The 26,646-nt window shown below is 33.6% G+C and overlaps 1 protein-coding gene across 1 annotated transcript in view; it reads left to right on the top strand.

Moving 5' to 3' along the window:
• LOC126886585 (signal recognition particle subunit SRP72) overlaps positions 1-26,646 on the top strand; it is a 112,078-nt gene that overhangs the window by 44,304 nt on the left and 41,128 nt on the right. Inside the window, exons 7-9 of the mRNA XM_050653537.1 lie at positions 3,465-3,623; positions 7,646-7,800; positions 18,783-18,992. Of these exons, the coding sequence (XP_050509494.1) occupies positions 3,465-3,623; positions 7,646-7,800; positions 18,783-18,992 (524 nt within the window). The remainder of the gene's footprint in view (positions 1-3,464; positions 3,624-7,645; positions 7,801-18,782; positions 18,993-26,646) is intronic.

Raw genomic sequence — 26,646 nt, 5'->3', positions numbered from 1 at the left:
AGTCAAAAGAAAACATAATATCAATAACAAGTAGCAACTACAATTTACTAAAATTAGATAAATCGTCAATATATGTACAGTATAATATAAGATATAAAAGCCAAGACAAAAACAGTTTATTGCAAAATTTATATAAATTGCAAATTGAACATACTTACAACAAATAAAATAAAACACATAAGGAACTGACAAGTTTATGCTACTGCTAACTTACCTTAGTACAAAAGTTGATAATAACCGAAATACAGGTTGTCAAAGTTAAACTTTTTTTTTTTATTATTTTTGAATATTTCCTGACAGGCATGGGACAACTACACGAAATTTGGTAAGTGATGCTGCTACTGTACACCCTACAAAATTATGTTAAACAAACGTTTCTGGCTACTACCAGAGGCGTACGACGGGGGAATGTGAATGGTTGACCCTTCCCAAATTCTACGCCACTGGCGGAATTGCTATTTTAGTGCAATTTTTTGATTTTCCAATACTTTCTATGTAAATAACATATTCTTCATTCGTAACGACAAAGCCATTAGTTTTCGAGATATTTAAAGTTAAAAGTGAAGGAGCATAATACATTAATCAAAATAAGTGTGCCTTTTCATTTTTAACTTCAAATATCTCGAAAACTAATGACTATCGTTGCGAATGAACAGTATGTTATTTGCATAGAAAGTATTGTAGAATCTAAAAATTATGCTAAAATAGCAGTTTCATCATTGGCGTAGAATTTGGGAAGGGTCAACCATTCACTTTCCCCTGTCGTACGCCTCTGGTAGTAGCCAGAAACGATTATTTAACATAATTTATTAGGGTGTACAGTGACTACACTTTCTGCCAAGTATGACATGGATATGTCAAATTATTTTAAAGTATTAATGTTTCTTTTATAATTTATTCTTTATTTAAAACTTTAATAACTATGTGTGCCCGGTACTATAAAACTATTTGACATATCCTTATGATACTTGGCAGAAAGTGTAAGTACTGTACACCCTACTAAATTATGTTAAATAATCGTTTCTGGTTAATACCAGAGGCGTACGACAGGGGAAAGTGAATGGTTGACTCTTCCCAAATTCTACGCCAATGATGAAACTGCTATTTTAGCATAATTTTTAGATTCTCGAAAACTTTCTATGCAAATAATATACTCTTCATTCGTAACGATAAAGTCATTAGTTTTCGAGATATTTGAAGTTAAAAATGAAAAGGCACACTTATTTTGATTAAGGGGGGGGGTATGGTTTGAAATCAACATATCGAGCACATTTTTGTGATTTTTTTTCGAAGCCATGGTAGAATTATTTTATTTTTAAATTAAATAAACATATTAAGAACAATTCAAAGAATATTTAAGAAAAAATTCAATCCAAAATATTGAAAAATAAGCCATTGGCGACAAATTTTGGCAGGCAGCTCAAAAAAAATGGATTTTGCGGTGGACATCAGAACTCATCACTGGATCATACGAAACAAAAAATTCAAAAATATTTAATTAGCTTATGAGTTTCACGAGGTAACAACGTCGAGTTTTTTTATTTTTAATGATTTTTGAATTTTTGGTATCACTCAGAAGTCAAAAATACGAAATTTTTGATAAAAATTTTGTGAAAACCAACAGATTTAATATTGTTGAACAAAAAATAAGCACAAAACGAAAAATATCTCGACGTTGTTACCTCACGAAATGTCTAAAGAAAATCTATGCAAAATTTCAGGTAGATCGGTCAAGTAGTTTTTCAGTTACAATATCCACCGCATTTGAAAAAGCAGTTTTGAGAAAAATGCGTTTAAAGTTTTGACAACTGCATCTTCATCTTCTGATTTGTCTGCCAAATCATAAAGTGATGAACATTGGAATATGTTTTTTGAATTGCGGAGTAATCTACAAAAGAGAAGGCGAACAGTTGTTTAACGTTTCTCACTACGCTCAAGCGTGCTGGCGCGAAGCCGCGGCAACGCGAGTCGAAGGTAGGGATATTCAGCACCCTGTATCTCTGGTAATTTTACTCCGATTATTTTGAAATTTTCAGAGACTATTCTTGAAAGTATGCACTTTTATTTGAAATAATAAAAAAATTAAATATTTCAAACCATACCCCCCCTTAATGTATTATGCTCCTTCGTATTTAGTTTCAAATATCTCGAAAACTAATGGCTTTATCGTTACGAATGTGAAGAGTATGTTATTTGCATAATGTATTGAAGAATAAAAAAATTGCACTAAAATAGAAATTCCGCCAGTGGCGTAGAATTTGGGAAGGGTCAACCATTCACGTTCCCCTTTCGTACGCCTCTGGTAGTAACCAGAAACGTTTGTTTAACATACAGTAGAGCGTCGATAATCCGAACTAATTGGTACAGGGGTAGTTCGGCTTATCAAATTGTTCGGATTATCAAACATCTGTTCAAAATACATACAAAGCTCGTAAACATAGTACATATGTACATACGTTTTAGTTACAAGGAATAAAACACCTGCATAATGAACAAATATATTGTATGTATTTCTGCACCAACAAAACAAAAATCCGCGGTCATATTTTGCCCATATTGTCATATTAAATCCAAAAATTCGGTCCGCGATCATATTTTTTAATTTTAAATTTTTTTTGCGTTCCGATTAGCGAACGTTTGGATTACTAGGGTTCGGATTATCGACGCTCTACTGTAATTTAGTAGGGTGTACAATACCAGCACCACTTACCAAATTTCGTGTCGTTGTCCCATGCCTGTCAGGAAATATTCAAAAATAAATAAATTAAAAATTTAACTTTGACACCCTGTATTTCGGTTATTATCAACTTTTGTACTAGCTTAAATCGACCTATTTTAACCTTAGGAATCTAAGGTTAAGCTATGGCCCATTCTTTACCAAACACCCTGTATATCAAACAGTAATGACACTCTGCGACCTTTAAGAAGTCACGCAGTTTTCCGCGCTGACAAATGAATAGTCGCAGAATAATATAATAAAAACAAACAAATAGCATACCTCCTCCACGTAAAAACAGTAAAAATGGTCTACTATCGGACTACCTCCAATGTTGCCAATTTTCTCATTTCACGGCTCGTAAGCTTTAGGCCTTGACTCTGATAACGTCGTCAATCTGAAAAATCGCATACTTATCTTTCTTTAGTTATGAAAAATCAATCAAATAATTTTAGGATACTCTTTATTTCCAGTAAAAACTGCAGATGCTAATCTTGGACTAAATGATGAAAACTTTAATTATCTATTTGATTATTTTTTAATCTTCTTGTTTTAAAGAAACTTTTAAAACAAGAGGAGTAAAGTAAACTTTTATGTGGCTTTCGAATGAGTAAATAGTATGATTAAACGTTTTATCATTTTAGAAGACGTTTCAACTCGAATAAGAATCAGTTATACGAGTGAAATTATTGCACGACTCTCACTTTACATTCCCATTCTTAATCAATAAAAATATCTTAAATTCCAGGTTAAGGGTGTAAATCTCTCACAGTTATGGAGGCAAGCAGCTGAATTCCATATCAAAAAGGGTTTACCACAAGTAGCAGCAAACAGTTTGGAGGAATTACTAAAAACTAATAAAAACGATTTAAGATTAATAGCTCAGTTAATATTGGGCTATGCACAGGTAAAATATCTAAACTAACCACACGATAAAGATGCACTAGGAATAAACAAACCAAGACATGTTATCAACAGTATGAATGTTACGAGGAACACTCCCAAATCATGATTTTAACAATGTATGTACAATGTAAGTACATCTACGTCATAAACTTGTATAAACAGACCTTGTAGCAAAATAACAGCATACCCTATCATTTAGTAGCCATTGTACGCGTAAGAATTTATAATAACTTAGTTGGACCACTTTTTTTTTGGTGTTAATGTTTTAGCTATGGCGTTTGCCAGGGAATTGTAGGTACTTGATGTTAGTACTAAATGTACTAAATGTTAGAATGTACTAACATCAAGTATGATGCTATGAATCAAGTTAGAATGTACTAAATGTATTAAAAATGTTAGGTACTAAATGTTAGAATGATGTTTTCCAACAACAAAATAATGTGAATTCGTTATTGTAATGCTTTGAATTAATTAAATTAAATTAAATGTGTAAAATGTTTTAAAGTTAAATGTCTTAATTATCTAAGAGATTCCGGTTGAAACGGGGTTGCTAGTGGTGAACTGAGCTCCTTATCGCACCCCATTCGTTTTTTAAGGAAAATGATATTTGACTCAGAATCAGTGTCTGGCGCACTGCTATCACTAACTACGTTAATTATCAGTCGTTCAACTTCAGTCTCAATGATATTGTCAAGATCCCACATCTTTTGTTCGACTTTCTGCTGAACATGCTGTATAAATTTTTGCCATTTTGTAGGTGTAATACTCGCGATTCCTTCATTAAAAATACACTAATCATAAAAGATGTCACATAATTTTTGAAACAGAAAAAAAGTTTAAAAATAATTTTTAATTTTTAGCAGAATGTTTTAATACCCCTCTATCGTCTTCTTTAGGTGTCTACAAACCCGTAACATTTCAAGTCGAAGCGTGTTTTTGCAAAAAAAAACAAGAAACAAAACGTTGTTGAAGCAGAATATTTATTTTGGGCATTTATGTTCGAGAATTTGATCTGTGCACTATGTCTGCTTGAATTTTCAATGAGGAGGTGCGTTCTTACAAAAAGTGAGTAATATAATGTCAGAACAAGCAACTCAAATTGTAGGTTTAATTGAAGATGGCCGATCGCAGCAATATCTTGCTGAAGTTATGGGAATCCACCAATCCAGCGTTTCAAGAGCTTTAAGAAGGTATAGAGAAAGTGGAGGATACACAAAAAGACCAGTTCCAGGACTTTCCAGGTGCACGAACCCAGCAGATGAACGTTATTTACATCTGCAGACTTTGCGTACACATCATGTTACAGCTTGACAACTGCAAAATGATCTTTCCACAGCCTGTGGCCCGTAATGTTCGGTTCGTAAAGTGCCAATTCGGTTAGAAACAAATTAAGGGAATTTGGAATCAGAGTCAGAATGACTGCTACTGCTCCACTGTTAACGAGGGTACACCGTATGTTTCGTTTAAGTATTTCACCTGAACATGTCGATTGGGATATGAACGACTGGACTAATATTCTTTTTATTGATGAGTCAAAATTTGCACTTTTTGGATCCGATGGATACTTTGCACTGTCGGATCCACAAAGTGAACATCTTGACCCCTCAGTAAAAATAATATTAGTCCAGTCGTTAATATCCCAATCGACATGTTCTGGTGCAAAACTTAAACGTGACATACGGTATACCCTCGTTAACAGTGGAGCAGTAGCAGTCATTCTGACTCTGATTCCAAATTCCCTTAATCTGTTTCTAACCGAATTGGCACTTTACGAACCGAACATTACGGGCCGCGGGCTGTGGAAAGATCATTTTGCGGTTTTCTAGCTGTAACATGATGTGTACGTAAAGTCTGCAGATGTAAATAACGTTAATGTTGTTCTGAAGCTATTTCCTTGTGGCATTTTTATAATCAACTATTTTTAATGGGAATAAGCCACAATTTTACCAAAAAAATGATTTTATTAACGTTTCGAAGCCCAAATAGGGTTTCGTTGTCAATATACAAAATACTACTACTATTTTTTTGTACTATATATTTTTACTACTATATACTAATACTAGTATTTTGTATTTTGACAACGAAACCCGATTTGGGCTTCGAAACGTTAATAAAATCATTTTTTTGGTAAAATTGTGGCTTATTCCCATTAAAAATAGTTGATTGTAAATAACGTTCATCTGCTGGGATCGTGCACCTAGAAAGTCCTGGAACTGGTCTTTTTGTGTATCCTCCACTTTCTCTATACCTTCTTAAAACTCTTGAAACGTTGGATTGGTGGATTCCCATAACTTCAGCAAGAAATTGCTGCGATCGGCCATCTCCAATTAAACCTACAATTTGGGCTGCTTGTTGTGAAGTTATATTACTCATTTTTTGTAAGAACGCACCTCTTCATTGAAAACTCAAGCAGACATAGTGCACAGATCAAATTCTCGAACACCAATGTCCAAAATAAATATTCTGCTTTAACAACGTTTTGTTTCTTGTTTTTTTTTTTCGGCAAAAACACGCTTCAACTTGAAATGTTATGGGTTTATAGACACCTAAAGAAGACGATAGACGGGTATTATGTATAACATTCTGCTAAAAATTAAAAATTATTTTTAAACTTTTTTCTGTTTCAAAAATTATGCGATATTTTTGCGTTTAGTGTATTTTTCATAAATGAAAATTTAAAAGTAGTATTCAACTCTGCAATTTAATTTTTTAAGTATGACCAAATTAACTCAATTGGATTGAGCTCACAATGGTATGGCGGAAGCCTCAATACTATTTGATTTTTTTCTTTAGTCATTTCAACTACAATATACTTAGTGTATTCTTTTTTATGTTTATTCACAATAGTTAAAAGTCTCGACTTTTAGAAGTGAATTGTTAAAACTTATATTTTTTGATCGTGGCCAATCTTGAATATCCGCTTTCTTCGACGCGGTTCTGTACACAACCTGAAACCTGTCAAATACTTCGCCTGCACACATCTGGCTAATGTACAACTCTTATTACCGACTCATCTATTGTTAGTGTATGATTTTCTTCTATTTCACATTACAAATATTTAAAATAATTTCTTTCGTTTTGATATCGAAATGGCATTTTTTTTTGTTCGTTTTTTGAAGCACTGACAAGGCGACTTTCAAAAGAGCACTACACAGCATCTTCGTTAATGAACGTATAGTTACATACGAGATATCATCAAGCATTATGGTTAAAATAGATTTACTATAAGACAAATTTTTATTTATTGACTTAAAGAAGTCTCTGGCGAGTACAAAATAAACAACTCGAATTCTCACATGCGACATAGCAAATGAAAGGGGAGGATATAACGAATATGTTAAGATAGATAAAACAAACAAGGCGACAACGAAAAGGGCACTTCGTAGCATTATCTCAAATCAATACTTTAATTTCAACGCAATTTAAGAAGTTTTCACTTCTGTCGGCAATCCCCCGAGTGCAATATTTTTTTAATATAAAATTTTCGTTTATGAAAACATTTTAAATTACGTTATATCTGTATTCAAAATTACGAAATTTATATAAAATGGGATTTAAACAAAATTTCTGGTAACATTCGTAATGTGGATCACGTGAGTTTTATTGATATTCAAATAAAAACTCAAACATAATAATATGTACTACTGCCTAATATTGTGAAATTAATCGTTTAACACTACCTACTGCAATTATTGCTTTATTATTTTTGTCAAATCATACGTTTCTTTTTCCATTTAACAGTAAAGAAGCTTATTTTTAATTATAACAGTAAATATTATCGTCTACTGAATTGAATTTTCTTGAAAATAATACTAACATTGCATATTTTATCTTCGGCATTCATAGTAAACAAATATGTAATTGTACATATTGTTTTAATAATTCAATAGGAAAGCAAAACCGCACGCCTATGGCTTCTTACGTGTCTTAGCGTGAATCTGTTTATTTCCAGTGCGTCTTGATTTTGAATATACTGTATGTCGTAGAATGTTTCCTATTCTAAACTAACTTGTTTTTTTTTAGTTTAATGAGCCCAAAGCTGTAAAACTTGCAGCACAGTTAACACCTACAGAAGAATTGGCAAAAGAAGTAGATTTAGATGCTTTGGAAGCAACTGCTCTTCCTACAATCAGCTTTAACAAAAAGAGTCCTTCATCTAAACAGGAGTCGTTACCAAGGTATGACAATTATATTTTTATGTACAACTTTTACAGCTATCATTATCCCGCATACACTCGTAGACAAAAATAATGAATATTTTGGAATTTTCTAATTTTTTTGAAAATAACTTCTGGTCAATCAAGTCGTTTTTTGCGAAGAGTTTATTTTAACGATGTTTAATGAACAATTTTTAAGTTTTTATGCTGAGAAAATTGCGAAAATAATAATGCTTAATGTTAGGTAAATAAGGTTATTTTATTTTAAACTTAAATGCTAATTTAAATTGCTTAAACAAGTCTTTTTAACTTAAACAAGCGCATGATCAATAACGAGTATTCCCCTCTAGCTCTTATTACTGCTTGCAAGTAAATTTTGGACATATCCTTGGAGAATTACATTCCATTCATCCTGTGCAGCAAGCCGAAGCTGCTCTATAGTATTTGGAACGGGATTTCTTTGTCGTATGCGGCGTTTTAGCTGATCCCACATGTGCTTTATTCGAGCTAAATGGTGGCCAATCAAATCTTCGAATTTGGACCTCATCAAGATAATTACTCACTATGGCTGCGGCATGTGGTTCGAGCAGTGGCGGCTCGTGGCCTTAGAGACAGGGTCGGCAAGGTCTTTTTGTCTCCTCGTATAGGTATACCATCTAATTAAAAGGCTTAAATCATCATAGGAGATTTTTTTGTTTGGTTTACTTGACATTCTTTCTTGTTTCATGGTGTTTCGACAATATGTTTTGATTCCTTTGAGACAAGAGAAATCCCGTTCATTTAAAGCAGAAGTTGGTGATAATAATGGAATTGATGATCAGTTTGTTGTAATGAATTGCAGTACTTACTATATAAAATTACACATATGTTGTAACTTATCCAACTTTCTGAAAATACATATTTGGATCAGCGTAATTTTTAAGTAATTTGTAATAATAAATATCTTGAAAATTCTTTGGCGAAGGTAACTTCCCAACTAGTAGGTATCCAAAATTTCAAAATATACTCGTTTTTCGAGATATGTATCATGCCTGTGTCTTTTTTGGGGGGGGGGGGGGTTCGGAAATATCAAGCGAACCCAAATCGTCACTGCGTATATATTGGAAACTACTATCATTACGAAAATCTTTAAAATTTTGCACCAGATTTTCTTATTCTATCTTTGGAATAAAAAATGTCAGTTGACTGATTTTGAACAACAATGAATATCAAATCGGTTTGGGCAAACACTTTCTTAAAAATATTTAAAAGAATATTAAAAGAGTAATCATTTAATAAAGTTCTCAAACCGATTGCTTCACGGATCAAGATATCACATCACAACTTTCAAAATCGTCGCCTTTGATAATAAATTAAAAAAACTTCCAAAAGCTGTTCACGAAAATGTGCTACAGTGGAAACTAACCGAGGTTTAAAATTTCTTCGCGTCTGACAAACTGTTTGCATTTTTTTCGAAACAAATTGTTCTAAAACAGTAATCCGTTTGGGCGAGCTAAACTGGAAAGAAAAGACGATATTCTTTAATTTTTTTACACGTATCTATCCTGCAAAACTGAATTCATTCTATTCCCATGACAGTGAGTAAATAAAGCTTGTGGTGCAATAGTTTTAACTTTTGCCTGGGAGACCGTTCAACTTACCAGACATCACGGCAGCGCCGTCGTAAGTTTGCCCAAGTTTGCCCTACCAATTTATTTTTGATATCAAAAAATTTTAATCTGTTCTTTAAAACACCAAAAACATATTCTGCCTTATTGGTTTTACTCACGTCTGTAAAACTAAAAACATCTCATAAATATTACCACGTAACGCGTATCGGACAACAGTTGATAATTATTGTAAATGACATGATAATCCGAAGTTTCATCTACTTCTAGCCAAAAGCAAAAAATGTTTTAAAGAATCTCAGGTCCAATAACGTTATTCCAAATGTAACTAATTGATTATATTAGTTTATTCTGTACTGTTTTAGGCATGCCGCTAAATATCTTAGAATCAGAAAGTAAATTAGAAAATTCAAATCGTATTTATTAAACAATTTTATTAGTTATCGATAATTATATGATATAACGATTATACGATATTATATATCTATAAATAAATGATAATTCCTGACAACTTAAAAAAAATTACAATATCAATTAAAGACGTAAAACGGCGTGATTATTTTTTACAATTTCTGCTGATGCTTCCAAATGAAACCGGAAGATTTAAATGTGCCGTACCTGCTGCTTAATGCCTAGGGAGAAATGTATGTTTGGTTGCCCATCGACTTATAATTTTCGTTGAGTTTTACGTGTAAATCGTCAAGTTACGGATGAGCTGGGGTCGGCTAGCCGAACAGTCAGATGAATGGCTCGGATCATTCATTTTTTGAAAAGTCTCTTATGCGCAGGAATTACTTAACGCTCGGATTGGCCGAATCCTTTTAAAAACCATGAATAAAATTTAGTCTGTATTATATGACAGTTTTTTTTAATTTCATAGATACAAAAAATGACATGAACTCTGGTTAAATTGAATATTAAAAAAATCTATAATATCTATAAATATGTGGGTCGGCACTGCCGACCCTGACCGGCCGCCACTGGTTCGAGCATTATCGTGCATTAACATGAATCTGTCATATCTAATGTAACCAACATATGGCAAAACATGATCTTTCACGATGTTTTGAACGTAAGTCACTAGCCATTGGTCCAATCCCAAGTGTGGTGCGCCCATCCAAACTAATATTTCCCCAAAGCATTATGCTACCAGCTCCAAAACTAACGGTCTGGGCGAGATTACAGGTGGCGAATCGTTCTCCAACTCTGTTGTGACGTGGTTTCGACCATATGGCTTCCATAATAGGATTCTGGTCTCATCAGTGAAAAAAACATTTTTTCCAATTGTTTCCATTGTCCAAGTGTCCAGTGAATATTCTACTGAATATGTGTCTAGGCTTTAAGTTTGCTTCTTTAAATCTTCGTCTAACTGTTTTTGAACTCACATTAACTTGTCTAACATTTAGTAGCCCGTTTCTGAGGTGCATCGATGTCAATGAGCGATTTCGTGAAGAATTAAGAACCAACAAACGATTATTGCGATTGTTAACCTTGGGCGTCCTTGACCAAGCCTTCGTACAAAATTTCCTGTCTCGCGGTACCTTTTTAAGTATTCGAAAATGTAGATTGAGACTTCGTGCGACATCATTTTGTGTATACCCTCTTCGCACAAAATTACAATCTGTGCTTCTTGGGCTTCATCGCAGTGTCGAATTGGTGGCATACTTTGTTTAAACGTAGTTAAATCAAAACAATATTTAATTAAACTTAATAAATAAACTAAAAATAACCGAATCACTATGGTTTTTCCTTTACGCGAAGAAGATTTTTTATGATAAAATGCACGAATAACACTAAACGCTGAATAAACGTCAAAAGATTTCCAACCAATTGAGTACATCATCCTACTATATGAGTAACATCAGAGATCTAAAATTATTTTGAAATAATAATGACTACAAAACATTTGAAAAATTCCAAAATATTCGATATTTTTGTCCATGAGTATATAACAACTTTCAAAAGTAGTTAACATAATCTACATACGGCGTTGGCCACTTACAAGGAGTCCATCCTGATATTTGGTAACATTCGTGGGATTTTGTGAAAATGCTGAAACAGGTCGATTTTTTACTAAAAAATTGCCAATCGTGCCAATCGGCCTCTGTCGTGGCCAACAGAGCAACGGGCATTTATGCTTGAATCGTTCTTTAAGTCGAACGATTTTTATACCGTGGCGCGTCGACGTTTTGTGCACAAGTCAATATCAGACGTTTAGCCTATGCATCGTCGGCAGCTTTGGTGAACAATTGGGTGAAAATATTCCGAGCAACAGCTTCTGTCATAAATCACACACCAGCTGGTAGACCCAGAACCACGAGAACGCCAGACAATATTGACAAGGTACAGCGCGCTGTAAATCGCCATCCCAGGCGGTTGGTTCGTAAACATGTGCAGTCATTGCAATTGACGCGCGCTAGTTCAACGAATATTGCGGATGGACTTAAACTTTCACCCCTATAAAATTAAGCTTTGTCAATTTTTGAAGCCGGACGACCATTTAAAACGGAAAACTTTTGCTGAGACAATGATGAACAATTTTTTGAATGAAAGTGGTATCGAAAACATTATTTTTAGTTATGAAGCACATTTCCATCTTAATGGATATGTGAACAGGCACAATTGCCGATATTAAGCCCAAGATAATCCGCGGCAAAAACATCAACGACAATTACGCTCCAAAAAAGTGACTGTATGGTGTGTCATGTCCGCCTTGGACATAATCGGGCCGTACGTTTTTGAAGATGGTGTAGCTGTAGCACATACGGTTACTGTGAACAGCGCCCGCTACATCACCATGATTCAAAAATGTTTACGCCAATCCTTGCTACAGTTCCCTGGCTATGATGTCAACGGAATGTGGTTTCAACAAGGTGGTGCCACGGCACATACTACAGCAATGTCGATCAACGCAGTTGTTTTGTTCAACAGTAAATGGTTGAGTTCAATTAGTGCGGTCGTAAATATTATTACCTGGCCCATTGTTAAGACCCACCCGGAGCGATAAGCAACCGAGGTAGACAGAGTTGGTCTTTTGACAATTAATACTCAATAGACGGTACTCCCATAATAAAGCCTGAAATAAATTTTACCTGAAACTGGGCCTTTTATACTATTATCGGTTAATCCAGGATGTTTATAGTGGTAACTAATTGAACTCAACCATTTACTGTTAAACATACCATACCTGTTTCCTGGCACGGTTATTTCCATTAATGGAGATATTCCGTTTTCTCCACGATCCCAGACCTGACTCCCTTATATTTATTGCTATGGGGGTACCTAAAGAGTATCGTCTACACTCTACACCAATCCAGTACCAGAAACCATCCAGCAACTGAAAGACCGCATTATCAATGCTATACGGGACATACCCATTCAGATGTGCCAGCGAGTTTGGAGCAGCTTGCGCTTTAGATTAACGGCCTGCTACGAAGAAGACGGCCAGCATTTAAACGGTGTTTCGTTTCAACAATAAATCCGCATTTCTAACGTGTCTAACGAGTGTATTAAAATCGTTCTACAATGATTTGAATGTTTGTTTTATTTCTTTAAAACCGTAAATTCATTTTGGGACACCCTGTACTTTATCGCGTTGGAAAAATTTATTAACAACAATTGTGGTAAAACCCATTATTAAAATAGGTAAAAAATTTCTCAATAAAATTCTTCCATTCATTTTAATTTTATTAATATTTTTGAAATTAAGCATCCGAGAAATGTTTGTTTTTATTTTCTACGTTTGTGTATGTTGCACAAGATATGTACGTTACGGACATCGTTAAAATTATCATAAACGATAATAATTATCGTACACCTGGCAATGCAGGGCTATATTTTAAGCAGTGTTAGGTTCGATCGGAAACAATCGCGTTTCAATCGGCAGACTAGGAGGAAATATAATTTTTATCTCTCTCTATTAAGTGGAGACATAATGTTATTATCTGTCTACACACACTCTGACCAAACCTCCTGACACGACAGAATTCTCCGACCATTCTTGTCGGGGTCAACTCTACACACTTCCTGACCAAACTATCCGACAAAACGTATACTTAATTATTATTTTACTTACATTTTGTCTAAACATCATATGTATAAGCCGTATTTTTTTAATTTCTACCGTCATATAATTGGGAGTACAAAAAGTGCAACGTTTTAAACTATACAGCTCCAAGTAGTAAATTCTCATAGTTAACACGTCATTTGCGTATAAATAGATCATTAAATTTTATAAGGTGCGTTTCTACTTTTACTATATTGCAATAATGGACACGCTACAAACCGTATGCGCAACTGCCCAGCGCATTTTTCCATTTTTTTTTTAATTGCAGCCTAGGTGCAATTTTTTATTTCACATACCAATATACAGGGTGTTTGGTAAAGAATGGGCCATAGCTTAACCTCAGGTTTCTGAGGTTAAAATAGGCCTATTTAAGCTAACTTACCTTAGTACAAAGTTTATAATTAACGAGATACAGGGTGTCAAAGTTAAACTTTTTTTTATTTATTATTGAATATTTCCTGACAGGTATGAGATAACAACATGAAATTTGGTATGTGGGGGTTTTTTGGGTCGAGAAAACTAAATTCCCTACCAAAAATTATGTATTGCCCAGAGGGCGCCACATACGCCTTTCAGCGCTCATTTATTACGTTCAATTTTTTTATCCCTCACTCTGTATAATTTTGACATTAAAATGTTTATTCTCCTATTAGTTTTACTTACAAAAGGTATACTTCTTTCATCTCCCTAAACTCAACCGTTTTCGAGATAAACGCATTTTAAATCTGCGATACACCATCATTTTTAGCATAATATAATTGTAGTTACACCCGAAAAATAACTTAAAACTATAATAATTGTGCCAGTTCTCAAATTTATGTAATTGCATCTCAAATTCCATTTGAAGACATTTGCTGTACATTTTTGGATAATTTTATGGTTTTAAGTTATTTTTCTGGTGTAAATACAATGATATTATGCTAAAAATTATGTTGCACCGCAGATTTAAAATGCGTTTATCTCGAAAACGGTTGAGTTTAGGGAGATGAAAAAGGTATACCTTTTTTAAGTAAAACTAATAGGGGAATAAAAATTCTAATGTCAAAATTATACGGAGTGACGGATAAAAAAAATTGAACGTATTAAGTGAGTGCTGAAAGGCGTATGTGGCGCCCTCTGGGCAACACATAATTTTTGGTAGGGAATTTAGTTTTCTTGTCCCAAAAAAACCCCCACAAACCAAATTTCGTGTTGATATCTCATGCCTGTCAGGAAATATTCAATATTAAATAAAACAAAGTTTAACTTTGACACCCTGTATCTCGGTTATTATAAACTTTGTACTAAGGTAAGTTAGCTTAAATCGGCCTATTTTAACCTCAGCAACCTGAGGTTAAGCTATGGCCAATTCTTTACCAAACACCCTGTATACAGGGTGAGGCAAATAAAGGGCCTATTAGAAATATCTCGAGAACTAAAGGCAACAGAATCATGAAAATTGGAATAAAGGGATTTTGAAGCATGATCTATTAAATGAAAATATTTTCATCTCTTTGCAACTTCCGGTTATACCGGAAGTTGCTTATAACTTCGTTTTTTTTAATGGGACACCCTGTATATTTTTACATTTTTGGATTCTCTTCGATGTCTTCTTTCTTAAAATATGAGGTTTTGTAATATTATACAGGGTATTTTAAAAGATAATTACGTTTTTTTATTAATTTCGTAGCAAAATTAACACCCTGTAGAATTGTAGTAGTTTGACATCTAAAACTCTAATTACGTTCAAATGATTTTTAATATACTCTACTATTGTTAAGAATCATTAGTATAGCTAAATTTTTAATTTTAGTATACAGGGTTGGTCGAAACTCGGAATGAGTATTTTCTAAGTTTTCTTAAATGGAACACCCTGTATTTTAGTATTGTAATGAAATGATATTTTATGGTATTTTTTATTTCTTAAGCATTCCCTATACCTAACTGCTTTAATTTGTGCTTAATTGTTAATCGCACCAACAATCTTAACTACGTAGGTATTTTGATAGCTAAACCATTATTGGTAATTTTAAGGACCAGTCTGGATTAATATGTATTTATTTCTGAAAAATTATTTGGGATTGAGTATTTTCACGGCCAACCTAGTAAAATTTTACGTATTTTTTGTTGCAATTAATGTTTAGTTTGAATCACCAATAACTCACAAATTAAAGCAGTTAGGTATAGGGAATGCTTAAGAAATAAAAAAGTACTGTAAAATATCATTTCACTACAATACAAAAATACAGGGTGTTCCATTTAAGAAAACTCAGAAAATACTTGTTCCGAGTTTCGACCAACCCTGTATACTAAAATTAAAAATTTGGCTATACTAATGATTCTTAACAATAGTAGAGTATATTAAAAATCATTTGAACGTAAGTAGAGTTTTAGATGTCAAACTACTACAATTCTACAGGGTGTGAATATTGCTACGAAATTAATAAAAAAACGTAATTATCTTTTAAAATACCCTGTATAATATTACAAAACCTCATATTTTAAGAAAGAAGACATCGAAGAGAATCCAAAAATGTAAAAATATACAGGGTGTCCCATTTAAAAAAACGAAATTATAAGCAACTTCCGGTATAACCGGAAGTTTCAAAGAGATGAAAATATTTTCATTTAATAGATCATCCTTCAAAGCCCCTTTATTCCAATTTTCATGATTCTGTTGCCTTTAGTTCTCGAGATATTTCTAATAGGCCAGTTATCTGCCTCACCCTATATACCGGGTGTCCACTTATATTTTCCCCCATTTTAACTGCCTATAACTTCTAAACGGCTCAAGATAGAAATATGCGGTTTTCACTGAAATGTTTTATTTTAGTAAAAGTTTTGTCTGAATGGATGGAATTTTTTATATCGCTTTCAAATACGAAATAAAAAATGGCGGATTTTTGAAAAAACTTTGTTGACTTTTTTTTAATGGAACACCCAGTATATTTTTTTGTAAATTGAAAGAACGGTCATTCACCTATCCAGCGATATAAAGTTTTTCAAGATCGGTTGTCAAATCACTGAGTAATTAATTTTTAAAATGAGAGGTGCAACGTGGATATCACATACCTAAATAACATAACTAAGCAAGTTTTGTGATTTCCACATTGCATCTCTCATTTTAAAAATTAATTGCTCAGTCACTTGAGAACCGATTTTAAAAAATTTTATATCGCTGGATAGATAAATGACCGTTTCTTCAAGTTTTTAGGTAAATGACCATTTTTTATATCGCTTTTAAATAAAAATGGCGGATTTTTGAAAAAAAAAACGTTGTTCTTTATTAAAACACCCAGTATATTTTTTTGTGTCTTGAAAAAACGGTCATTTACCTATCCAGCGATATAAAATCTTTTAAAATCGGTTGCCAAATGACTGAGCAATTAATTTTTAAAATGAGAGATGCAATGTGGAAATCACGTAACATAATATCATTTTGCTCAGTTATGTTATTTAGGTATGGGATATCCACGTTGCACCTCTCATTTTAAAAATTAATTACTCAGTGATTTAACAACCGATTTTTAAAAACTTTATATCGCTGGATAGGTGAATGACTTTTCTTTCAATTTACAAAAAAATATACTGGGTGTTCCATTAAAAAAAAGTCAACAAAGTTTTTTTTCAAAAATCCGCCATTTTTTATTTCGTATTTGAAAGCGATATAAAAAATTCAATCCATTCAGACAAAACTTTTACTAAAATAAAACATTTCAGCGAAAACCGCATATTTCTATCTTGAACCGTTTAGAAGTTATAGGCAGTTAAAATGGGGGAAAATATAAGTGGACACCCGGTATTATGTTTTAGGGCCGGTTTCACCAACGATAAATAAATCAATGAATAGTTATTCGTCGAATAAAATTTATTATTCATTATATTTTTATTGTGTTTCAATACAATTTTGATAATTTAAAGTTAAACTGACGAATTTTCTTTGTTATAGATATTTAAAACGAGATTAACTTATCAATTTATTCGAAGAGTAAATATTTATTTGATTAATAAATAAAATAGGTATTATTTGACGTTGGTGAAACCTAGATGTGTCAATTTTATTGGTCGAATAACTTTTATTCATCAAATAAAGAACTATTTATTTAAACTTGTGCATTTGTATGGTAACGCATACGGAAAGAACGAAATAAACAACGTATTACGAATATGGTAAATGGTATTTGTAAAATTGTGATCTTACTTACATTTTTTCTAAACCTATTTTTAAAGCCGTAAGTGTATAAGCCGTATTTTTAAATATCTTAATTGGAGTTAAAAAAATGCAACATGTTAAAATATACAGCACCAAGTAGTAAATTATGTACTCTTTATTATAGACCATAGACCTTAGCATAGTTAACACGTAATTTGTGTCCACTGCTTTACAAAAGCCACCCGTCTAGCTTATGAACAATTATTCATGCTTGTTGGAGTCAGAGGTCAGGCCAATAACGCTACACGCGTCCTGACATAATATATTTTGGCCCGGACGGTCAGGATGTTGGAATAGCAAGACCACCCGACCAAATCCGTCAGCCTGACTGTCAGGGTTACTCATTTTTGTCGTGCGACAAACCTACAGTGGGTGATCATATTATTAGAGCCACCTAGTAAAATTCAATGTTTTAGTTTAGAGGAATGGTATATAATTGAGCTGTATCATATATTAATGGATTTATTTGCATTTGGCTGTCTTGTTACAGTTTATGAAAGTGCAATAAATGCTCTAACAGTAGTGACAACACGCATGTGTGGCAATGCGTGACTCAGATGCCATTGTTTGTCAGTGCTGCCCAGCCTAGCTTGCAACTCGTGTGCCTATTATTTCGTATTCTTGGTGTTTAGAGTTCTAATAAACTTTGCGAGTTTTCATTGCTCTCTAGTAATATTCTGACAGGCCTATACTATTTTTTGTGAATTTAGTAAAAATTGCGCGTTCGTTACACTAGTACCAGAACATCATGGGAAATCCAAAGACATCTCACCAAGGAAAATAGCAGAAATAAAAACTTTAATATTGAATACTAATCACTCCAACAGAAACGTAGCATCCATTTCTAAAGTTTCAAAGACAACGTGGACCGTATAAAGAAAAAACTTACATACCATTATTAAACAAAAGTAAAATTTTCTGATGTGGCTCTAAAAATATGATCACCCACTGTACACACGCTCCAACAGTCAGACCCAACGTTCTCAGCCCCGACAGTCAGGTGGTTTTGTCAAAGCGTGTGTAGACGTTATAACGATAAACTTTTTCCGTATATGTATAAATCGTTTAAAGAAATCAATTTTAAGTTAATTTTATAATTTGATACTTCAGTTTTTCAACATAACTATTTTATTTATAGTACGCCTCGAGATGAAAGTCAAAAGAAAACGAGAAAACACAAAAAACGTAAAGGAAAGTTACCCAAAAACTATGATGCACTGGTTGCACCAGATCCAGAACGTTGGTTACCTAAATATGAGAGGACCGGCTATAGAAAGAAAAGAGATAGGAGAGCTAAAGAAGTTATTAAAGGCTCTCAAGGAACTGCTTCTGGACAAGCTGAACAATAGTAAGTATTATTTCAGATGGTCTGCATTGTAGACGTGCATTAACTCGTCCCTGAGATTAAAATTACTAAATTAGTTAATCTCCTACCTAAAAAAACATACATCAATTCCTCCCCGAGAATAGTAGGTAAATAAAAATAGATTCATGAACTCGTCCCCGTAAAATTATGAATTAGTATCATGCCATCGTTGGGATTTTTAATACAGAAATAAAATTAAAATGTTGCTTCTCTTATGTGATATTGTTCTATGAGTTCTTTTGGTTAAGTATTAAGTTAAGTTTAAGTTTGGAAAAGTATAGAGAAAATAAAAATACCCAACAATATACAAAAAATATTAACTATATTACTAATAATGTACATACAACGAGTACTTTAACGTGTATAAAAATATGCTATACATTTTACAAAATCAAATCTTATAATAGATCCATTATATATTATATAAGTGTCTGTTAAAAATTGTTTTAAAACTTCAAGAAAATGAAAAATTGACGGATGTGCCGAATAGGGCTATTTATTTATCGCTTCTCATTTGTTTAGGGCACTAGTCATATGTCGTATAATATTAATATATCTATGTACATCATATATTAGGTTTGTTCCAACACAACGAAGAACCGTCATGTAACGATCACGTTACTATATAATTAACGTTCCATGGGAACGAAATAATATATGTTCCATGGTATTGCGCAGGACGGTGATCGTTACATGTACGGTTTCTCGTTGTGTTGGAACAAACCTATTATTGGTATATACCAATTATACATACCAAAGACGTATGGCGGGTATACAGGGTGTTAAAGTTAAAATTTTATTTGATTGATTCTTGAATATTTCCTAACAGGCATGGGATAATAACACGAAATTTGGTAAGCGAAGGTTTTTTGGGACGAGAAATCTAAATTCGCCACCAAAAATAATGTATTACCCAGAGGGCGCCACATAAACCTTTAAGCGCTCATATAATAGGTTAAATTTTTTTTATTACCCACTCTACATACTTTTTGAATCAACTTTTATTCTCTTAATATTTTTACCTAAAAAAGATACAGTACATTCATCTTGCTAAATTCAACCGTTTTCGAGATAAACGCTTTTTAAATCTGCGAGGCGACATAATTTTTTGCATAATATCATTGTAGTTACACCCGAAAAATAACTTAAAACCATAAAAATTTACAAAAATGTATCGCAAATCTCTTCAAATGGAATTTGCGATCCAATGACATAAATATGAGAATTCTGACAATTATTATGGTTTCAAGTTTATTTTTCTGGTCTAATTACAATGACATTATGCAAAAAATTATGTTGTATCGCAGATTTAAAATGCGTTTATCTCGAAAAAAGTTGAGTTTAGTTAGATGAATGTAGAATACCTTTTTTAAGTAAAAATATTAAGAGAATAAAAATTTTGATTAAAAAAGTATGTAGACTGGGGGATAAAAAATTAAACGTATTAAATGAGCGTTGAAAGACGTATGTGGCACCCTCTGGGTAATACATCATTTTTGGTGGTAATTTAGATTTCTCATCCGAAAAAACCCCGCTTACCAAATTTCATGTTGTTATCCCATGCCTGTAACGAAATATTCAAGAATAAATAAAATAAAAGTTTAACTTTGACACCCTGTATTCAGTGTCTACTTAAGTTGGGAACATATGGGAAACTTCTTTATTATTAATTTTACGAAAAAAAGTTATTCTTCATAAAAGTTCTACATGCTCTAAAACCGAAGATTCAATCATCGTATATCAAATTTTATCAATATTATACGAGGTACGCCAAAAAATATGAATTTCGTGTAATGGTAAGGTACCTTTATTTCTCTGAATATCGAAAGTTCTTATTATGAAAAGTTGTTTGGAATTAAAAACTAAAATTAAAAAATATGCAATTACATGCACCTAAATGAAAAAAAAATTTACAAATTTTTCTCACATTTATGAATACCCTTTATTATTCATTTTACGAAAAAAGTTATTCTTCATAAACAGCTCAGCATGGTCTAAAATGTAAGATACAACCATAATATATCAACTTTTATTAATTTTATACGAGGTGTGTCAAAAAATATGAATTTCGCTCATGAGTATAGTACCTTTATATTTCACAATATTTCAATTAGAAAGATGCAATTGAATATTATATAAACAACTTTTTGTAATAACAATTTTCAATATTGTGAAAAATAAAGGTACTTTACTCCTGAGTCAAATTCATATTTTTTGACATACCTCCTACAAATATTATAAAATGTGATATCTGATGGTTGCATCTTAGGTCTTAGGACCTAAGCTTTTTATAGAGAATACTTTTTTCTAAGCTTTTTATAGAGAATACTTTTTTTTTTCGTAAAAGTAATAATAAAAGAGTTATCATATGTGTAATAAATAAGAACGAAGTTAAGTATCCACAAATTTGAGAAAAATTTGGAAAATATGTTTTTCAATTAGAAGCATATAATTGCATATTTCATCGTAGTTTTTAATTCCAAACAACTTTTCGTAATAAGAATTTTCGATGTTGAGAGAAATAAAGGTACTTTACTCTTGAACGAAGTTCACTGTTTCCAACTTAAGTAGACACGCTATATATATATATATATATATATATATATATATATATATATATATATATATATATATATATATATATATATATATATATATATATATATATATATATATGCTTGAAGTTTCCGCGGGAGCTATATGTGCTTTCTGTTGTTTTCCGGGTTTGATTCCGCGTTGAATAATTTTGGTTTTGAGAAAAACCATTATTTTGACGACGTTTCGGCAAGATCTCACTTGCCATTGTCAAGTCAGGTGGTTCCGCTTCTCGCTGCTGCTTGAAGTAAACTGAATTCTTACTCACGATACCGTCACTTATGTAGTTGATCCTGATGCTGCTGCTTGCCCTGCGCGAACTCGTGCTCTTGTTATTGGTCCGGTGTAGGTTGCAGTCGTCGGAGGGATGTTACGCGTGGATGTTGCGGCCTGATTTATTTTGGTCTTTTTCTTCAGTACCGTTTTCCATGTTGTAGGAAGCCGTTGCGCGTCATCTCTTTGGTTTAAGCCGTTGGGATTTCTTTCAATTTCTATCGATTCTCTGATTTCCCGTTTTCTTTTTACTTCGATGTTAGCTAACATCGTTGTTTGGTTCAGGTTTATTGTGTGTCCTGTATTTGCGACATGTTGAGCCAGGGATGACGTGGTTTCTCCCCGTTCGATAGCATTTCGGTGTTCTTCTCGTCTTACCTGGATTCTTCGGTTGGTCTGTCCAATATACGACTTTCCACAATCCCCACACGGAATCTCGTATACACCTTGGCTTTCTAACGATATTTTGGTCTTTGGTGTTGGTAAAATAGTTGAGATCTTTCTGTCCGTATTAAATATCGTTTCTATGTTGTGTTTTCTCAGCACTCTCCCTATTTTCTCTGTCGTACCCTTCACATATGGCAGAATGGTTTTGCCGATCGGTTTATTGTCTTCTGTAGGGTCCTTATCTCTTCTTCGAGCATTTTGAGCTTTTTCGATGTTGTATGTTGAGAAGCCGTTTTTTCTTAACGCTGTTTTCACGTTATGCATTTCTTCATTTTGATGTTCTTGGTCTGTCAGTCTTTCGGATCTTGTAATCAAGGTTTTGATGACTGAATGCAATTGTGCAGGATGGTGGTGTGAAGCAGCATTTAGATATCTATCGGTATGTGTCGGTTTCCGATACACTGTATGGCCTATGTGTCCGTCTTGTTTCTTTATTATTAACACATCTAAGAATGGAATTTGATCGTTTTCTTCCAGTTCCATGGTAAACTGGATTTTATGGTGGATATTGTTGATGTGTTCTAAAAAAGCCTTTAGTTTTTCTTCTCCGTGGGTCCAGATGATAAAAGTGTCATCCACGTATCTAAGCCACAGTTTGGGTTTGTATTCAGCTGTTTCTATTGCCCGCTGTTCTATTTCCTTCATAAACAAGTTCGCTATTACTGGTGACAGTGGGGAACCCATCGGTGCTCCCTCAACTTGTTTATATCTTTGTTCCTTATAGATGAAATAAGTGTTATTTAAACAGTGTTTGGTAAGGTTTAGTGTATCCGGTGATATTGGATACTTTTTGCTTATGAAGTAACACAATACATCCAACATTATGGAATTTCTTTGAACAACTGACAAACTTTCGAGCAGAAACTGATGCTGATCTCACTAAGACCAAACAAATTAAAAAGTTTGAAAATTTGTTACTACAACAGCGGCCAAAAAAGAAAGAAAATCCACAAATAGAAACAAACAATTTAGTATATAACTTTTCAAATCTGACACTGGATGAAGCGACGAATAGTGTTCTTGCAAAAGGTTTCAATTTTGCTGTTGCACCTACATACATTCCCGTAGAAAACATCATTACTGAGGTAGAGACTACAATTACTAATCTCCCAGCAGAAACAGCCGAGATCATACGCTAGGACGTATCAAAAATATTAAGAACAGCTAAACCACCAAAAAGAAATTTAACACGGGAAGAGAAAGAAGCCTTACATAATTTGAAGAACAACAAAGAAATCATCGTGCTTCCAGCTGACAAAGGCAACTCTACGGTAGTGATGAATATTCAAGACTACGAAACAAAAATAAACGACATCTTAAATGATACAACATATCAAAGCATCTCGTCAGACCCGACAACCTATCTAGAGAAAATAACAAAAGCCAAGATCAAAGCCTCAAATATCAATAAAGAACAACAGGTCCATCTCATACCTAGAGAGAAGTCATCTAGATGCCCAAAATTTTACGGCCTACCCAAGGTACACAAGGCAGGATTACCACTGCGACCAATTTTGAGCTCCATCGGATCTCCCTTACAACCGCTGGCGAAATTTCTGGCCCAACAGCTGCAACCATACGCGGAAGAAGCGGATTCTTACGTCAAGAACGCGAGCCACTTCATCGAGCGTATAAAAGGTGTGACTCTTGAGCCGGGACATTTGCTAGTCAGCTTCGATGTTGTCTCACTTTTCACGAATGTTATAAGTGAATAACACTTATTTCATCTATAAGGAACAAAGATATAAACAAGTTGAGGGAGCACCGATGGGTTCCCCACTGTCACCAGTAATAGCGAACTTGTTTATGAAGGAAATAGAACAGCGGGCAATAGAAACAGCTGAATACAAACCCAAACTGTGGCTTAGATATGTGGATGACACTTTTATCATCTGGACCCACGGAGAAGAAAAACTAAAGGCTTTTTTAGAACACATCAACAATATCCACCATAAAATCCAGTTTACCATGGAACTGGAAGAAAACGATCAAATTCCATTCTTAGATGTGTTAATAATAAAGAAACAAGACGGACACATAGGCCATACTTTGTATCGGAAACCGACACATACCGATAGATATCTAAATGCTGCTTCACACCACCATCCTGCACAATTGCATTCAGTCATCAAAACCTTGATTACAAGATCCGAAAGACTGACAGACCAAGAACATCAAAATGAAGAAATGCATAACGTGAAAACAGCGTTAAGAAAAAACGGCTTCTCAACATACAACATCGAAAAAGCTCAAAATGCTCGAAGAAGAGATAAGGACCCTACAGAAGACAATAAACCGATCGGCAAAACCATTCTGCCATATGTGAAGGGTACGACAGAGAAAATAGGGAGAGTGCTGAGAAAACACAACATAGAAACGATATTTAATACGGACAGAAAGATCTCAACTATTTTACCAACACCAAAGACCAAAATATCGTTAGAAAGCCAAGGTGTATACGAGATTCCGTGTGGGGATTGTGGAAAGTCGTATATTGGACAGACCAACCGAAGAATCCAGGTAAGACGAGAAGAACACCGAAATGCTATCGAACGGGGAGAAACCACGTCATCCCTGGCTCAACATGTCGCAAATACAGGACACACAATAAACCTGAACCAAACAACGATGTTAGCTAACATCGAAGTAAAAAGAAAACGGGAAATCAGAGAATCGATAGAAATTGAAAGAAATCCCAACGGCTTAAACCAAAGAGATGATGCGCAACGGCTTCCTACAACATGGAAAACGGTACTGAAGAAAAAGACCAAAATAAATCAGGCCGCAACATCCACGCGTAACATCCCTCCGACGACTGCAACCTACACCGGACCAATAACAAGAGCACGAGTTCGCGCAGGGCAAGCAGCAGCATCAGGATCAACTACATAAGTGACGGTATCGTGAGTAAGAATTCAGTTTACTTCAAGCAGCAGCGAGAAGCGGAACCACCTGACTTGACAATGGCAAGTGAGATCTTGCCGAAACGTCGTCAAAATAATGGTTTTTCTCAAAACCAAAATTATTCAACGCGGAGTCAAACCCGGAAAGCAACAGAAAGCACATATAGCTCCCGCGGAAACTTCAAGTGTAACATATATATATATATATATATATATATATATATATATATATATACAGGGTGGTTCATCTTATTCGCCTCGGTCTCTGTACGGAAAACCACTTGATATTTTAAAAAAATTTCTTGACAGAAATATACACGGCCTTTAATACTACAATCTAAAAATTATGTGAATTATACAGGGTGCTCCAAGAAAGAGTGGTATATCAAAGTTATATTTTTTCTTATGGAATGCCCTATATCTGATGACATTATTGAATTAACCTTAAAAAATAAGCTATACTTTCATAAGGGTTCCCTATACCTAAATACAGGGTGTTTTGATTTATTTCGATTTTTATAAAAATGTAAGGTTATAGAAAAAAATAAATATTTACGAATCTAAGAAGCAGTAACAAATTATTTCTTGGATCTTAATAACAGACTATTTAGCATACTTAAACAGATGCTTATTGCAACAAAATTTCTTACAGGGTGGTCAAAATATGAGATTGTTCTATTAACAAATTCAAGCTGTAATAACTTACTTATTTTAAATGGAACACCCTGTATCTTACTAGTCCATCGCGTAGAAAATTTACTTAGCTTTCAATTTGTATTAGGGTTTTCTATACCTATTTTTTACAGGGTGGTCAAAATATTAGATTGTTCTATTAACAAATTCAAGCTGTAATAACTTACTTATTTTAAATGGAACACCCTGTATCTTACTAGTCTATTGCGTATAAAATTTACTTAGCTTTCAATTCTTATTAGGGTTTCCTATACCTATCTCCCTTCATTTTTTAAATATTTAAAGATTTCCTAATTTGTAAGCTTTAAAAATTAGAATTAAATACCTATGTCGTGGTTATGTACAACACATCATCAACACCGCCAATATACTTAAATATCTTAGTCAAGATAGTTTCATTAATAAAATTCACATTATTATCATTTAATCGCACAGAGTGTTCTTATTTTAAATGACATACTCGATATTCTATTCTTTATAATGGAATTTTGATCGAGTACAGCACGCCAAGATGATGCTAGGAGTGACGTGATTAGAACAAAATGTAACGTACTGGGTATAAACGAGTAGACACTAAATAGAAAAAAGAATGACATAATCAGATGAATATAATGAAGGAAGCAAAAGTTGTTAAAATAGCAAGGGGCAAATCATCAAGTGGTAGAAAAAGTATCGGTCGAACGAGCAAGAGATAGAGTAACAATCTTCCATAGAGGCAACCGCCC

The sequence above is a fragment of the Diabrotica virgifera genome, chromosome 6 (assembly GCF_917563875.1).
Source record: "Diabrotica virgifera virgifera chromosome 6, PGI_DIABVI_V3a".
NCBI classification, from domain to species: Eukaryota; Metazoa; Arthropoda; class Insecta; order Coleoptera; family Chrysomelidae; genus Diabrotica; species Diabrotica virgifera.
This window is presented reverse-complemented; position numbering and strand designations above follow the sequence as displayed.